Raw genomic sequence first — 16,968 nt, forward strand, 5'->3', positions numbered from 1 at the left:
ACGAACAAATCTGCATGTGATTAAAATGAAAGATTCTTGAGATATCAACATGACGTATGATATGACCTTTCCACTGTACATGAAGAACGTGGAACACATGCTGCGGGGTGCTTGCGCTTACCATGGAAAGCCAGTTGTTCCTCACATAGTTTACATCTAATTTATTTTGCTGCTTTCTCTACGCTGAAATGTTCCCACACTTTGGAAGCTTCAGGTCAAAGCTTTTGGGCTTCTTCAACAGTTTGGTCTGCCATTCTTCCTCGCTTGTATTTTTCATTTTCCAGCATTTAAACAGTCAGGTGGGAGTGGTACTGCCCCCTGCAGTTCATGTAAGAACCTGCACCAGGAAGTGGTTGCATGCCAGTTTTTATCCTTTGTTTACAAGATTAAACGAGGCGGCGTCGCTATAAAATCTGCGTCGACGAATTTTTTGTAGTCGACGTTATTGATTATGTTGACAAATCGTTACGGTCAATAGTAATGCCCCAGAACAGCTCATGGAGCACTCTGTTTGTAAAAAGTTCTCTGATTGGCTGAAAAGTCGTGTCACACGCCTGGATTTCCTAAGGTCTTATAAAGGGCCAAGAAAAGCTGAAAAATGACAGTGTCCACTCAGAACACTTTGAATTACAATCAATACGCTTACGTACTGCTGCTTTAAAGCTGCAGTATGTATGGTAGTTAGTTTGCATCTCCTGCTTAGCCTTGCATTAACGTGAATACATGAATGGGTTTGGAGGTGGGTGAAATGATGCTCACAGTCTGTGTAAGTGTGGCAGTGAGTGAGTGACTGTTTCTGTAAAAACTCGTCTATTTGATAGTTTTTATTAGAAGAGAAGTCTGGGAGAGAGGAAGGAAACATGAGGGAGATGTTTCGACGAACAAAGTCTCTACAAGCGAACAATAATTATAATGATGATGATGATGACAGTGATATTATCATTGAGTTTGATTGCTCTGAAGACTGAGGTCACTGTTTTTGGTGATATTACTGTTCTAATGGCAGTGATTAAACACCTGGGGTTTATTTTGTTTATTGAACTTGTATAACTCTCCCAAGTAAGTTATTAAAACCTAAAGGTCATTGTTTAAATCAGCGGTGCTCAAAGTATCCCCTTGAATCCATGTATCCCCTTTGTCTGATTACAACTTTTTGCTCAGAATGTTTAGAATAAAACAACTATAGAGCATAATAATGGAATGAATGTGTGATAACACACATTTTAAAGAATTTCATTTTGTAAATAAGTGGAATTATACAGTATTTAGTGCCTTCTGAATAGATTTATTTCTATAGTTTTTATAATTTCTGGTCATCTCCCACCTGGTGTTGAACCAATACTGACCCTTTTATTTTCAGTTCATGTTCTAATAAAGATCATTATTATGATTATCATTTTAAACTGAAAAAAACATTATAAAACACCATATTTTTAATGCTTTAATTTGTTAATTTCCCACACTCTCTCTCTCAAATACCCCTCGTAATGCCATTTTTTTCTTTCTTTATATTAAGTTTAAAAGCAGATTATTCCTTATTTGCTCTTTTTGTCAAACTCTTCTCTCGTCACCATGGTTTGTTAAGACACCCAAACGAGGTCTGTTATTATGTTGTCATAGTTGAAGCATTACATCAGCGCTGCGTCAGTGTGGCTTGATGTGGACGCAGCTGAGCCGTGTTACCCTAGAATAGCAGGTGGTCATCATAAAGCAGTCAGTGGAAGGGCCTCTCCACTTCAATCAGCTCGTGTCTGCACCGTGAGGAGAAGTGCTCAGATCTGCCAACACTCCAGTCTGGAACCAGCACTGGAAAGTCATTCAGTCAGTCTGGGACTGGTACTGATGGTGATGGTGATGATGATGACGATGATGAGGTGGAGGAGAACAAAAGGAAGAGGTTTTACTACTGCTGATGAAACAATGGGGTTAGATCATAAGATCATCCAGCTGATTATTTCTTAAACATGAACACTTCCTGTTTGTATTTACGCCACTGAATCCAGGGTTAACTCATTTCTGAGTCCCTAAATCTCCTTAATTCAAACCATGAGGCAGCACGTGACTGTGGCTTAGTTCAGACAGATTTCAGTCCGACCTGAACTCAGTTCATTGTATACTTTGCTAGGGATGTAACGATTAATCGTAAGGCAGTTAAAAATCGATTCATAGGTATCACGGTTGATATCGATTTTATGAAAAATGGATCGCAGTACTTTTACAAGTGTAGGCGGCGGGCGGAGTCTGCTAACACTTTCTTTCTGGCCGCGTTCTACTCTTAAATATGTTAATAAATGATTCTTCACCCCTTTAGCACCGAAAGAATATCTGTAATATTACTTGAATATCTGTAAAAGTCACGTTTTTCTATTAGCTCTGTCTGCTAGCATAGCTTCTCTTCTTCACTGCAAGATATCTGCATGCCAACCGACCACTGTGTTACCAGCGCCCTCTGCTGGTAACACAGCATTTTCAGTTGCACTTTCAAAAGAAAAAGAACTATTATGCAGTTTTGCATTGTTTATTTATAGAACCTGAATTTAAATTAATAGGCTTCATTTTCATTTGTATTATTCCTTTATTTATTTCATTCAAGATTTATTTTTAGTTAAATTGCATTGTTTTGAATAGTTTATCAAGGAATTCTTTTGGCAATGAAAAATAAAAGGAAAATAGTACAGTATTTTCTAGTTTTTTTCCCAAAAAAAAAAATTTGTCTACAGTCCCATTTTGTAAAATAAATTGTGAGAGAATCATATCGTGAACCCAGTATCGTGAATCGAATGGTATCGGGAGTTGAGTGAATCGTTACATCCCTATACTTTACTGATCAAAAGTGGATTGATCTACACGTTGCTTTGATGTTTAGTTTGGACTTGTGTTAAACAGAAATGGATAGCTGCTTTTTTTCTGTTTAGTTTCTATAAAAACTCTATTGTTTAGCCATTAAGAAACCATGGTTCACTTAAAAACAAGATCAGTCACTAAAACATTATATTCGATCTATTCCACACATATCTTCTTCTGGGTGTAATGGATTTCATAATAAGTCTATTTATCAACACATGCCTACTGCACCACCTAGTGGAGCATCATTGAAACTCTAAGGCAGTGGTTCCCATTCCCAACCTTTTTATTGTCGTGACCCTATTATTATATCATACATTTCTGGTGACCCCAGAGACTTTTTTAGTCTAAAAGTAGTTTTTTTTTTTTTTTTTTCATCAAGTTGATCAAGGATTAATATTGCACACAACACATAATCAGTAGGGTAAAACTAAATTAAAACACTACTGTGTTGTGTTATACTGTATGTACAACATAGTAGCCAGGATTAGTGCACAAAGAGACCATTTTTATACTGCATTTTATTCAAACTAGATTTATATTTGAGAAAGTGTAGAATACACTTTTTTGAGAATATATTTGGTGTTTTAATTTGGAAAAATAGTCATAATTAGTTAAGCTATTTGAGTGTTCTGCGTCTTCCTGTATGGAGGTAGAATTGTGTATTTTCAACAAAAATTACTTAAATCAGAAAAAAAAAAAGTTTTCTCCGTTCAAAAATAAATATTTTCAATCAAAGAAACTAAAAAAAGTGTTCAAATGCATAAAATATTTGAGACCCAAATATTTGCATTTGAAGACTTTTTTATTTGATCAAAAAGGTTTTTTTTATTTAAGTAAACTTTTATTTTTAATGAAAAAGTATTTTATTTATTGAAGTGTTTTGTTTTTTTTGTTGATTGAAAAGTTTTTTTTGATTGAATAATAAAGACACAAATCTACCTCCATATACCTGCACTGTATATCTATTTTTGTGACATTATGTATTGGTTGTTGTTGGGTTTTTTTTTTTTAACTGTGCAAAATAATAACAATAAAAAAATTCTAAAAATTTTGAAATTTAATTTTAATCAGTAAATTTTACATTTTTATTATTACTAGACATTTTGGGACCCCATCTTATTTCTAGGCGACCCCACATTGGGTCACGACCCGAAGGTTGAAAAACCCTGCCGTAAAGTCCTGTTTGTTTCTTTTCCTTTTAGGATCCTGATTCCAATGTTTGATGAAGACACTGGCCTGCTTCTGTTGGCTGGCATGGTAAGATACAACCTAATGTACAGTATGACACATATCTGCTTCTAAATCTATGTTTTTATTTATTTATTCATTTGCCTTTGTTCTTTCTGACAAATTGAAGGTTCTTTTGAATGTTTTTAAACGTCTCTCACACAGGGCGACACAGTCATCGATTGCTTTGAAGTTTCCTCCTCTGAGCCTTTTCTCTCTCAAGGTAAACGTTACTCATCAACGTTCAGATCACACATTGTTTCACACTTTCTCACTACCTTACTTCATGTCTGTCGTGCCCACATTTTCATTCTGCAGTGAGCCACTGTCTGATGGACGGCTCCACACGAGGAGTTTCCATGGTTCCCAAGCTGGCATTGGACGTTATGTCCTGTGAAGTGACGCGTGCCCTTCAGCTGACAGACAGCTGCATTGTCCCAGTCAGCTATCAGGTCCCACGGAAGGTGTGTGAATTCCCCGTTTGTCTGTGTTCTCCCTTCGTGCAGTGACAGGAAGGATTGTGCAACGTTTTTGTTCTGCAGCATTCAGGCCAGGAGTTTCACGAGGACCTTTACCCAGACACAGTGGGTACAACTCCAGCCTTGACTGCTGAGGAGTGGTGGCAGGGAGGGAATCAGCAGGTAGCACATCTCCATCCTTATTGGTTTTACCCAATTATGTCCCAATGATAAGAATTACAGCTGTTTGTCTTTAGGTGGAAAAAGTCAGCCTCCATCCTGGGAAACAACCACAATCCAGGGCTTTACCAGCGAAACGGGCACCTGGAAAAAAGGAAGCGGTCAGTGTAGGGAGCAAAGTGGTGAGCAACACGCTTCGTCATGTTTAAATTTGATTTAGAAATAGAAAAGGCTTGGTAAAGACAGTCCCTCTTTGTTCTTGACTAGAACACATGTCAAACTTTGGGCCTGCAGGATAAATCTGTCTAATCTGCCTGACACAACGATAAACACACAAAATCACTCTAAATATTCATAAAATGACCAAAAATATACAAAAATTACAGCAAAATGCAAAAAAATACACCACCAATCTGCAAAATAATTAGAAAAAAAACGTGCAAAAAACTATAAAATTTACCAAAGAACAAAAAAAACACTCAAAAAATGGCTATGAAAATACATATAAATAACACCCAACATTCAGAATGACTATAAAAATACATACAGAATACATACAGTAGGTACACAGAATGATAAAAAAAATAAGCAAAAGATGTCTCAACACCACAGAAATACAAAAAATGACTCGTTAAACAAAGAAAAACACACAGAATTCCTCCAAAAAACACACACAAAACAAAAACAATAAACTAAATGTATTCAAAAATACACCGTAAAACAGAAAAGTACACAAAATGACAAAATGTACACTCAAAACTATGTTGTTCATTCCTGTAATAATGCTCAGATTAGTCATTATTCAAAATGCTGAAATTACATTCACATTTCTGTGGCCCCCACTGTGATAAAAGCTGCCCATCCCTGGTTTTTAACCATTATTAATGAAAAGTTTGATTTTAATAAAACTGAAAGTCTCTTTTTACTCCAACCTCTTGAGAGCGAGAGCAGACTCAGTAAGTCTGACACTGTTTTTATTATAAAGGACGTGGCTCGTGGCTGCTCCACCTCCAGCAGTCCTACCAGCACTCCCAGCAGTAGCAGCAGCAGTGTGGCCCCCTCCCGCTCCCCCTCCTCCACCTCAGGCTTGTCCTCAGGCTTCCTTCCCAGCCCAAGTCAGAGCACCAAAGCTATTCACAGTCTGCTGGGTAGAAACACACTCTATTCAACTTTTCAAAGACCATACACATGTAGACTGAACAAATGTCGTTCCTCATTTCAGGTCCGACTTCTAAGTTCCGTCACATCCAGGGAGTAATGATGCACAAAGACACGCACATCACTAACATTCGTGGCCTTAACTTGACAACACCGGGCGAGTGTGACGGATTCTGTGCCAATAGCCGATACGTGGCAGTACCGCTCTCCACATCTGGCGGCCAGATTGCCATATTTGAGGTAAAACAGCAGAGAAATGTAGACTTTAGCAGTAGAACCGTTATTCCTTTCTGTGTGTCTGAGGAGCTTTGTTTTTCTTCTCTCAGCGCTCTCAGCCTGGCAGGCTACCTGACACGTCCCTGCCTACCGTCCAAAACTCTGTAAGTGTGTCTGACCTTTGTTGGGACCCTTTTGACACACGTCGCCTGGCTGTGGGTGAGTAATCCCAGTGTGCTGTATATGTAAGTGTCTGGGTGTGTGTTTAACTGGTGTGTCTTCCTGCTAGCTGGTGAGGATGCTAAGATTCGAGTGTGGCAGATACCTACCAACGGCCTCAAGGAGACCCTGACAGAGCCTGAACTCATCCTCCAAGGTCGAACAAATCACTGGCCACGTTTACACGAGAGCATTACTTCGCCTTTGATTAAAAATAAAAATGAGATACTCTTGAAAATGACCTTGTAAACACTTCAATCTGAATGAAATGGTCATTCTGAATTAAAGAGTAACTAAACCCCTGCTTTCTCCTGACCTGCCACTAGGAGGGAAATTTAAAAAAAATGCCTTGATCATGGGCGGGGCTCCTGGAGCAGTTAAGACACGCCCAGACTATACTATAAAATCTCCAATGAACAATCTATGCTATGTTAACTATAGCTACTCATGACTAAATATACCTCTCTACTCACTCTTCTCTCAATCCAACCTACTCACCACAGATTGTAGAGCCCACAGGTGCTAGTTTTTATAAAAGGGGCGGGGCTAACAGTGCTTGTTTGGTGACGCAAGATGGTCCCAAAACGTCACATGATCTTGTTCTCAGCCAATAGCAACAATCAAACGTAATAGTCTGGCGTCAACCCATAGAGGGCAGTCACTGACATTTTACAACTAAATATGCCAAAATGAAATAGTTGAAAGCTGGACTTGGAAAATAATCAACAGGACGACTTAATACCCAAATAAGTGCTGATGATGACATAATACAAGATGGCTGCCTAAAAGCAAGCGTTGTACTCGAGCCGAGACTATTTATTTAATAAGAGCCTTTACCCCCAATTTCCACTGGATGCGGCTCCGCTGCGTTACGTCACCGCCGCGTCACCCGAGCTGATAGGTTTCCACTTTAGTCTATGTGTTCATTTCCACCGGGTCCGCTGCGGTGCTTGTCTGCTCCTTCCCAGCTGTGGTAGTTTGGTATCCTCTGCCAGATATACACGGGACTTCTAGTTCTGGCGGACACCGGAACACGACGCATCAATCAGCACAGAGCAAATGAAGCTAAACAGGAAATTAAGCGCAAATAAAATATCCGGTTCCTTTTCAAAATAAAACACTTCAGATTATATTTAAAGTAACTACATCACCGAAAACGTCATAATGTGTAAAAACTATATTGTTTCCTCTCATACTGTAGCTACACTGTAAACTGCAGCAACTTTGATTTAGTTCATGTTTTACTGGTGCAGTTTTATCTCTTCTCTGTTGGCTGTTGCTAAAAAATGTGTCTATGACAAATCCAGAGAGTCCAACCTTCTTGTTCTCCTTCGTTAGGAACACTGACCTGTTTATCTGTTTATTGTTGCGTTTAGAACACATACATTTAACTGCGTTCTCGTGCGATTATATAAATATCATGAGAACTCCTCTGTCTCGTGACGCCACAGTCGTCCACCCGGAGTGCTACGTGGCACACTCAAAACGCAACCGGTGGATCGGTGAACATGAAGACATTCAAATGGACATATTACACACAGAGATCAGCAAATGAAACAGGTTTCATTGTGGGACATGAAGCCCTGCATCAGATCACAGAGCTTCAGTACTAATGCGCGGGTACTCCATCTCCCTTCTGCTCCTCAGCTGACGACAGTGAAACCATATGTTATCATCCAGCTACTGCTTCAAAATAAAAGTGGAAATAGTTCTTATTATGCGGTCTTGGATGTTGTAGCCGAAAAGAAAAGGTTTGTTGCGTGTTTTTTCCGATAGACGTGAATACGTCACATTTGCCCACTGTCCAATCAGAACCCTTCCCAACCCCCAGACCCAACATAAAAAAAGGTGAAAAAAACCCACTTTTTCATGTAAAACTCAATTCGGAATTACTATTTCAATGTAAACAGGGAGAATAATACTTTAATTCCATATAATTAATTTGGAATTAAAAACATCATGTAATCGTGGTCATTGTGAGGTGAAATAGGAGAGAAAGACGTTCATGCTGATGGACCGCTGCTGTTACTCCTTGTAGGCCACACAGAGAAGATCTACTCAATCAAGTTCCATCCTCTGGCAAGTGATGTCCTCGTGTCTTCATCCTATGACCTCACCATCAGGCTGTGGGACCTGAAGAGAGGAAAAGAAGTCAAACTTCTCACCGGACACGATGACCAGGTGGGTGATTAAGAACCGTGTAAAATGCACATTTAAAAACACGTTCTACTCTGTAGAGATAAACAGTAAGTAGATTACAAAACAGGGGTACATGTACATTGCAGGGGGATTTAACAATTCATTTAAAAATAATCAAGAAATGTTATTTCCTTTGTAGGCTGGGTTTTGGTACAAATTACCCACAAGCTAACAGAACTATTGCTCATTCAAACACTATATTTTCTTGTAATTTATTGAAACATGATTATTTTATGCTGTAGAGGCTTTTTATCACACTTTGGGGATTGTATTTACTTACTATTGAAGTGATCACATAAAAATTGTAGTTCAATTAAATTCCACTCACTCTTTTAAATATGTAGATTAAGTCTTAGGGAACCAATGTTTGAGACACATTTAGGGGTATAGGAGAAAATAAAACGCATATGAAATTATAGAGAGGGTACTTATCATACTATCATATGAAGAGGGGGTATTTGACAAAAATGCAAAGGGGGTACACGGGACAAAAAAGATTGGGAATCACTGACTTAGGGGGAACATGGAAGTGTATTTGTGTGATGTTTGACGTTAAACTTAAAGACGTGTCTCCTTATAGCAGACTTTAGGGCAACACTTAATCCTAAAAACTCCTTATTCTCTGATATGGGTTTTTGTGTTTGTGCAGATATTTTGCATGGCATGGAGTCCAGATGGAAAGCTCCTAGCCACAGTCTGTAAGGATGGTAAAGTCCGCATCTATGACCCTCGCAAGTCTGCAACACCCACACAGGTATGTGCGACATAAAGACACGATATGGAAAAGAACAAAATAAGATTATTGAGTTAAGCCAGAAACAAAGCGTGAAAAGAAACATCTATTTGTATAGGTTACTGTATATAAACAAAGATTTTTGAAAATGTTTGTTCTGTTTGCTTCACTCCAGGAGGGTGTGGGACCTGAGGGCCACAGGGGAGCTCGTGTAGTTTGGGTGTTGAATGGAAAGTTCCTGCTGGTGTCAGGATTTGACAGGTACTGGTTTTGATGAATGCCAATGGAGATGTATTAACCTTGTAAACAAAGTGCAAAGAAGGAATTTATTTTAAACTTTATAGCAGTGTTTGGTAAACACAACAAGTGTACATGCACCCCTAGTGGCACATTAGCAGACTGCAGGGGGATGTCGAATCAATTTGTATTTATAGAAAAATTCTCCAGTCATATTTAGAGATCTTTATCAAATAATTTACATATAGACCATAGACTTTTAAGGGACACTTGAGGACACACTTAAAGCCCAAAATGCTAAAATGTCAGAAAAAAACACGATTAAATGTCTTAAATCCCTAGTTACTGTTGCTCTGGACCAGACATGGGCAACTGGTGGTTCGGGGTTCCACATGTGACCCTTAGTCTTATTTTGTACAACCCATTAAACATTAAAGCTGATATTCGGAGTTTCTGAAAAATCTATGTTTATGTATCCTTCTTTTAAAATGTGAAAAAATACCTAACTAGTCTTTTACTATGGTCTACTGTCAGTGGTTATCATATACGTCAGCATTCGTCCTATAGACCCCTATACAAATATAAAATTGTTGGGCGAGGCTTAGCCTGGAGGCAAACCACCATAGATATAGATGACTTACCCACGCTGTTGGACAATGGGGAGTGACGTAGCAACGTGGCGGCCATCTTACCTCAGACAGCTGGCCCCCCTCATTACATCAATGTCAATGGTGCATGTACTATTTATATAATCCTAACTTGCTCAAATGTCAACCAATTTTCAAACGGCAAGCGGCAATTTCAACATGTACAATCATCCTATGTCATACCTACGTTTTATAAGTTTTGTAAAAAGGCAAAACGTTTGTAAATCTGTCAATATTTCATTAAGTTAAGGATATTTTAGTTTAAGCTGATCACTCACCTTCCAACAGCTACCGTAGAGTGCGTCAGAATGTCAGAACGTCAGTTGTCTGAGGTAAGATGGCCGCCGTTGAGCTACGGTGGCAAATCCCGCAAGACATCTAGTGTTTATATATGTCTTCACTTTAGCCAGCTGCGTTTCCTGTTTTTGCCTCCAGCCATGTGGCGGTTAAGGGGTCTATAGGCTTTGACTTCCTGTAGCGGAGACTGTCAATCAAAGTGAATGCGCGTGCGTAGACTGTGCACGAAAACACGGCTACTCGTCACAACAGCAAACACGTATCACTCTGAGCAGCGTAGCATCATGGAGGAGCGCTCCGAAACTCCAAAGCTTCAACTAAAAAACGAAGGAAAATTGCCGGTAAAATAGTTGCGAATAAACGTCTTTGTGACCTCAGCATAATTTATCTCAGCGCTGTTTTTCAAAGGGGGAGGGACTTGCTGCTTTTAAAAGGATTTTGAACGGACCCTGATTTGGTGACATTTCTCATGGACAGGTAATAAACATGTTTGAGTCAAACTGCCATAAATGTTTTATTAGTGAAAAACACTACTACACATGTGTTGATGTGTTGGACATTGTCGTTATGTTCCGCAATGCGCGTGCACAAAAGTAGAGGCGTGGCTTCTGGTAGATTGGCAGAGGCAGGGGGAGGAAGTAGAGCCGTTTAGGGCGGGACATCGAGACGTTCGCTTTTGAATTTTCTTTCTCTCTTTTCATCCTCCGGATATCGGCTTTAAACAAATCCTACAAAAATTGAAATTTAAGAAGTTGTTAGGAATATGAAAGAAAAAAATTATATAAAATGACAACAAAAAGACACAAAGCAACAGAAAAATTAAAAAAAAAGGCCACATATATTCCAGAAATAGCAACAAAAACATTCAAACGATTAAAAAATAAATTCTCAATGCGACAAAATTAATACACAGAACAACAGAAAAATATTTAAAATTACACCAAAAATTCAAAAACAGAAAAGAAAAACACTAAGTAACAACAACAAAAATAGACACAAACCCTTTGTTCTTTCTTTGTATTATTGCTTAGATTGTTTATTATTTTCAATGCTGACATAAATGTTGGTAATGTTGCCCTCAGATTAGATGATCACATTTATGTTGTCAGTGATAAAAGTTGACGGGAATCAGAATTGACTTCCTTCCGGGGCATTAATGATATAATATGGAGCTTTGCTCTGATGGAACAACATTGCATAAGATTGTATACAAGTCAAGAAATGGATGGAAACCATTGCTTTACAGTATGACGTGTCCACATGCTTTTGTTGCCATGGTAGCAGTAGATGACACACTTGAACCGCTGTCCTTTTTTGGTGGTTCCTGTGACAGTCGCAGTGAGAGAACGCTCTACATGTACTCTGCTGAGTCCTTGTCCTCTGGAGCCGTGAGCAGCACCCCTGTAAACATCTCTCCCTCTACACTCATCCCTTTCTACGACCCCGACACCAACATCATCTTCCTCACTGGAAAAGTAACCAAACCAGTACTTTAAAAAAAGACAAAGAAACGGAATTATTTCAGGTGTGTTTGGTTCTCTTCTTCAGGGCGAGACCAGAGTGCACATTTATGAGATCATTCCTGAGGATCCATATCTCATTGAATGCAGCAGCTTTAACTCTGCTGAGCCTCACAAGGTATTCCCCAAACACACACATTTATTCACCATGAAAACGTCTTTATTCAGTGGTATTCTGTGCTGTCTGCAGGGCTTGGCTTTTCTGCTTAAGACAGAGTGCAATGTGCAGGAAGTGGAGGTCGCTGTTGGACTAATGCTCACAAAGACCACCATCGAGCCCCTGGCCTTCAAAGTGCCCAGAGTTAAGGTTGTGCTACTAACGCCCCCTGGTGGACACATGCCATAACTGTAGCCTACACTCTTAAAGGGATCCTCCACTGTTTGTACAAATGTGGCCTAAAACCTTTGAAATGTCCTTAATAAAAGATCTGCGCCTGACAAAACACATTGTTTCTGCACCATATTCGTTATATTAACTTTTAAAACTGGGACTACTTTACCCTGTGCGCCGCCATGTTGAAATGACATCATCGGTGACGTGATTAGCCCCTTTTAGTTCATTGACTTCTATAGGAGCTAAAAATAAAGATGTAAACCTCTTTTGTTTACTGAGAGGTGATAAATTAAAACCGTGACCCGAAAAAATCTGCGGCCACAGGGGGGCGACAGTTCCCACTCTGCTGTTTCATAGACGCCATTAATAAGAAAGGAAGAGCTCCGCGGCCTAAAACCTTTGAAATGTCCACACATTACACATCATTTCTGCACCACATTTGTTTCATTAACTTTTAAAAATGGGACTACTTTACAATTTTAGAACCTGTAATCTGTAATCTTGAAATTGCGTGATTGAAGATTTCACACAACCCCGTTTGCCTGTAAAAATCCCACTATTTTCTATTGGAGTGAAGCATTCAGCCTGCTTTTTAGATCATTTTTGCAACTTTTTCCGTCAAAATGTCATTTTGTGCTGCTTTTGGTTGATCTAAATAATCAGGAAAAGTGAAAGATGTCAATGTAGACCTCTTTTGTTTACTGAAAGAGGATAAAAACAAGTTGTGACCCAAAAAATAATCTATGACCACAGGAGGCGACAGTTCCAACTCTGATGGCTGAAGTTATCGAGTAAATGACTGATACCCAAATTAACTTCTATCCTCAGGGTTTGTGCATCTTTAACAATTTTTAAAAGTTAATAAAAAATGATTATGGTGCAAAATAACATGTTTAGTTTGGCATATATCTTCCATTAAGGACATTTTGAAATTTTTAGGCCACATTTGTAAAAAAGAAATAAAAAAGAAAACGCATCAAAGTGATGAATGCGTTAAATTGTACTGTGTGTGTGCTCGTATCTGCAGAAAGAGTTTTTCCAGGACGATGTTTACCCTGACACCTCAGTGTGCTGGGAAGCAGCTCTCACGGCCTCTGATTGGCTGTCCGGCTCCAACGGACAACACAAAAAGATCAGCCTGAAGCCTAAAGACATGACTCCAGGTGCAAACGGCAACGTGTACACCTTCTTCATCACAACTTGCGTATCAATAGCTCAACATTAAGTGTGTGTGTGTTCTGTAGTGAGCGAGGCCCCCAAAGAGGCTCCAGTGAGGAAATACATGCCCTCTTCTTTCTACCTGGAGGAAAAGACTGATGAACAGAAGAAAGAGGAGGTAAAGACAAGCACTTTATACTCTCAATTACCTCACATAAGAAACACACTCAATTTGTCCCCCTGTTGTTTGATTTGCCTTCTTTTATATTTTGTCTCTCAGTTGCTGAGTGCAATGGTAGCCAAACTAGGCAACATGGACGACCCTCTACCACAGGAATCCTTCCAGGGGGTGGACGACGACGAGTGGGTAAGTGGATGTGATTACAACTAGTTTTCTGTTGTTATAATTTCCTCCAAAAAGGAATGAAATTGCTGCTCTAAAGTGTGGTTGAATCTCCACTGTAAACACTCTCTTGATGACATTTTCGAAAAGGTTTTACACATTGCATTGTGGGATGTGTAGTCCCATAAACAGATGCATACAGTAGATGATTTCTTGTGTTGTTTTTTCGCCTTGAAAAGTGGACAGTGAGTCGCTTCACACCATTTTTGTACCAGTTTGTTCCCAGTGTTCCCCGTGATATCAGAATCAAGTAAAAACACGTCTGCAAGACTTCACATCCCACAATGCAATGTGTGTAAATGTCAGCAAATGGAGTGTTTTTACGGTGTTTCAATTGGCAATTTCAACCATTTTCATCTTTTTTTTTTTCTTGAGCAAATTAACTTTGAATTATTGATCTATGAGACCCCACACTATGTATTTATCTGATTTAAAAAAAAAAAAAAAAAATCTCATCAGCTGTATGTTATTATCATAGTTTTATCATCATCATTACTAATATTACAAGCTGAGTATTAGACTATAATAGAAAAATATGTATAATAGAATCTTTATTTGTTTTGTTTTACATTTTTGCCAAGTTATGACATGAAAAATAGGAGTCATAAATTTGTTTAATAACTACTGTATATTCCTAGATTGCCGTTTGGAAAAACTCTGTTGGGATATTAAGGATTGTTCTGGCATCACAGCATGTTTCTGATTATTACACATTTAAATAGTATTTGTTTGAAATCAGTATTAATGGGGAAAGATAATTTAAAAAGATAATAAAAAGCGTAGTTGTATAACTAACCTAATTAAAAAGCTATTGTTTTTTTTTTTATTAAAAATTTTCGATGACAGTGTTTGTCATAAATGTGATCCAGTGGGACAGTTTAACTGAAATGATCTTTGTTTTTCAGGATGACTAAAGGGAAGTTGCACCCTCGGTTTTGTCGTCGTGCCAACGCCATGGAGAATGGAGAGGCTCCAGGTGTTCATTAATGCAACTCATTGATTCACCTTCCTCAGTAAACCTCTCAGCATAAGAAACATAAAGCACAACGAAAAAAGTCCACAGGGTTTGAGATAAAGCATTTAAAAAAAAAAACATATATTACTGCCAGTAATATACAGTATGTCTGAGTTTATATTTGCAAATGTCTTGCAAGTGTCAGTTTATGAAATGTGATGTTTTTAATGTGACAAAGTGTCACTCATCTCACTCTATCATCTCCATATAAGATATCATAACACTGGGCATGAGGAAATATTCCACAGTCACTGGTGCTGGATTTGAACCATTTTTCTATAAAACTTCAGTTTATAGTGATTAAAGATGAAACCATGTCTGTTTTTGGAACAACAGAAAGTAGTTGAACTTCTCAGATAAGCCAACTTTTTACAAACAAAAAAAAAAAAACACTCCAGGAAGGAGTGACTGATTCTGTTTCAAATGTTAGAAATGTGTGAGCAAAGCATTATATTAGTAGCAGTAACACATACTGTATGTGCACACACACACACACTGATGTACTGTAAACACAACAGGGTCACCAGTGCTCATGTTTGTCCATGAACTGGATTTTTGAATCTCAATTCATTTCACTAATCTTATTTGCCAACATTAGACCTTATTTTAGCCAAAATGTTTTTTTTTTTGTTTTTTTTAATATTAATCATTTGCTATACAGCAAAATTATTCTAGTAATAATCAATATTTTATAAAAATGTAAGACTTATTGTGCATGAAAAGCCAAATTTATGTTTTTCTTAAGCCTTTCTATACTTAAAGATGATTGTCTTTTTTTGTGTGTTGATTTCTGGGTAGTTTTAGTATTTTGACTTAAACATGACTTGTTGATACAGTATTTTGCTTCGAGGACATTCCTGACTAAATGAGCCAGTAATTTGTCTTAAAGGTGCATTATTCTCATTTGACAAGATGTCATCAGGGTTTTGTGCGTTATATACTGTTGTTTGTCACTCTTAAAGGCCATTATTGTGCTGGGTTAACTTACTTTTGTCATATGTGATTGAAAACATGTTCGTGCTGTTTTGTCTTAATAAGAGAATGTGGATTTTCTTCCTACTATCTTACAATAAAAAGCTTTTAATCCCACCTTACTTTATTGTAATCTTTTTTTAAAAAACACAAACAATCAATTGTGGGGTACCTCAAGGGTCAGTCCTTGGACCTATACCTTATCTTATTTATGTAAATGATATTGTGATTGAGACTAAAAAATTATAACTTGTGAGAAATAGAGAAAAACAAGTTGAGAACAGTGACCAAAGAAAGGTGCATTTCAGTTCAGAAATTTGTTTGAATGAAATAAATAATGTATAGAATGAAAAACACTTGATAAATGCAATTTTTTTTTGCAATCAACAACACCAAATAAATTATAGCTGCTGTGCAGCAATGATCAGGGCCAGGCAATTTTATGCAACTCTGAGCAAATTGTAAATTGACTTGATTTATACAGTTTTTATGAGCAAAAAAAAAAAAATCAATATCAGCTCATTCACACTCACATTTATACAGCGATGGGACAGAGCTGCCATGTAAGACACTAGGCGACCATTGGGAGTAGACAGCTATAGTCTTGGGATTAAACCCACAACCTCTCGATCAGAAGACACACCACTAGACCCCTGTGGCTCATAGGAAGATTTTTTTTTTTTTTTTTTTTAAAAAAGGAGGCCTTCTAATGTGATTTTTTTCATCAGTTGGAGGCTTTTCTGGCACAAGATATGATTCTCTATGTCACTGAGTTAATTATTAAAAGACAACTACTGTACGTACTGTAAAACAAAACGTATTCTATAGCTCATTATAGGAATTGTACAGCTGTTATGATTAGTCGATACATATTTAATCCACAACTTTTTCATGATGGAACATCGTTTTTTGTCCAAGAGTTCACCTGAAGCTTCACTAATTGATTACGTCAATTCACCTGTGTGCAAGACAGCAGCTGTTAGCGTTTAAAGGTAGATATAAAACTGCTTTCAAAAGTTCTGTTATTAAGACAAAAAAAATCACAAATTACATCTAGACAGCATGGAGATGTTGGTCATTTGTTCTTAATGATATTTTGGCTAAAAAAGTAAAAAAGTGATGTTTTAAAATGCTATTTTTGTATTGAC

At 37.9% G+C, this 16,968-nt stretch overlaps 1 protein-coding gene across 2 annotated transcripts in view; it reads left to right on the top strand.

Annotated features, from left to right (window-relative positions):
• LOC114467874 (mitochondrial import inner membrane translocase subunit tim16-like) overlaps positions 1–16,968 on the top strand; it is a 130,754-nt gene that overhangs the window by 108,467 nt on the left and 5,319 nt on the right. The window contains exons 10-28 of one of the 2 annotated variants that reach the window (XM_028454369.1): positions 4,050–4,104; positions 4,240–4,297; positions 4,393–4,538; positions 4,617–4,715; positions 4,790–4,894; positions 5,698–5,860; positions 5,935–6,110; positions 6,197–6,305; positions 6,376–6,462; positions 8,344–8,486; positions 9,154–9,258; positions 9,413–9,498; positions 11,752–11,893; positions 11,967–12,056; positions 12,129–12,245; positions 13,300–13,435; positions 13,517–13,608; positions 13,711–13,797; positions 14,739–15,942. In XM_028454369.1, the coding sequence (XP_028310170.1) occupies positions 4,050–4,104; positions 4,240–4,297; positions 4,393–4,538; positions 4,617–4,715; positions 4,790–4,894; positions 5,698–5,860; positions 5,935–6,110; positions 6,197–6,305; positions 6,376–6,462; positions 8,344–8,486; positions 9,154–9,258; positions 9,413–9,498; positions 11,752–11,893; positions 11,967–12,056; positions 12,129–12,245; positions 13,300–13,435; positions 13,517–13,608; positions 13,711–13,797; positions 14,739–14,747 (2,005 nt within the window). In that variant the 3' untranslated portion in view covers positions 14,748–15,942. Of the gene's footprint in view, positions 1–4,049; positions 4,105–4,239; positions 4,298–4,392; positions 4,539–4,616; positions 4,716–4,789; positions 4,895–5,697; positions 5,861–5,934; positions 6,111–6,196; positions 6,306–6,375; positions 6,463–8,343; positions 8,487–9,153; positions 9,259–9,412; positions 9,499–11,751; positions 11,894–11,966; positions 12,057–12,128; positions 12,246–13,299; positions 13,436–13,516; positions 13,609–13,710; positions 13,798–14,738; positions 15,943–16,968 lie in introns of those variants that run through there. The other variant, XM_028454371.1, reaches the window with a different exon arrangement.

This window comes from Gouania willdenowi, chromosome 8, assembly GCF_900634775.1.
Source record: "Gouania willdenowi chromosome 8, fGouWil2.1, whole genome shotgun sequence".
In the NCBI taxonomy this organism is placed as follows: Eukaryota; Metazoa; Chordata; class Actinopteri; order Blenniiformes; family Gobiesocidae; genus Gouania; species Gouania willdenowi.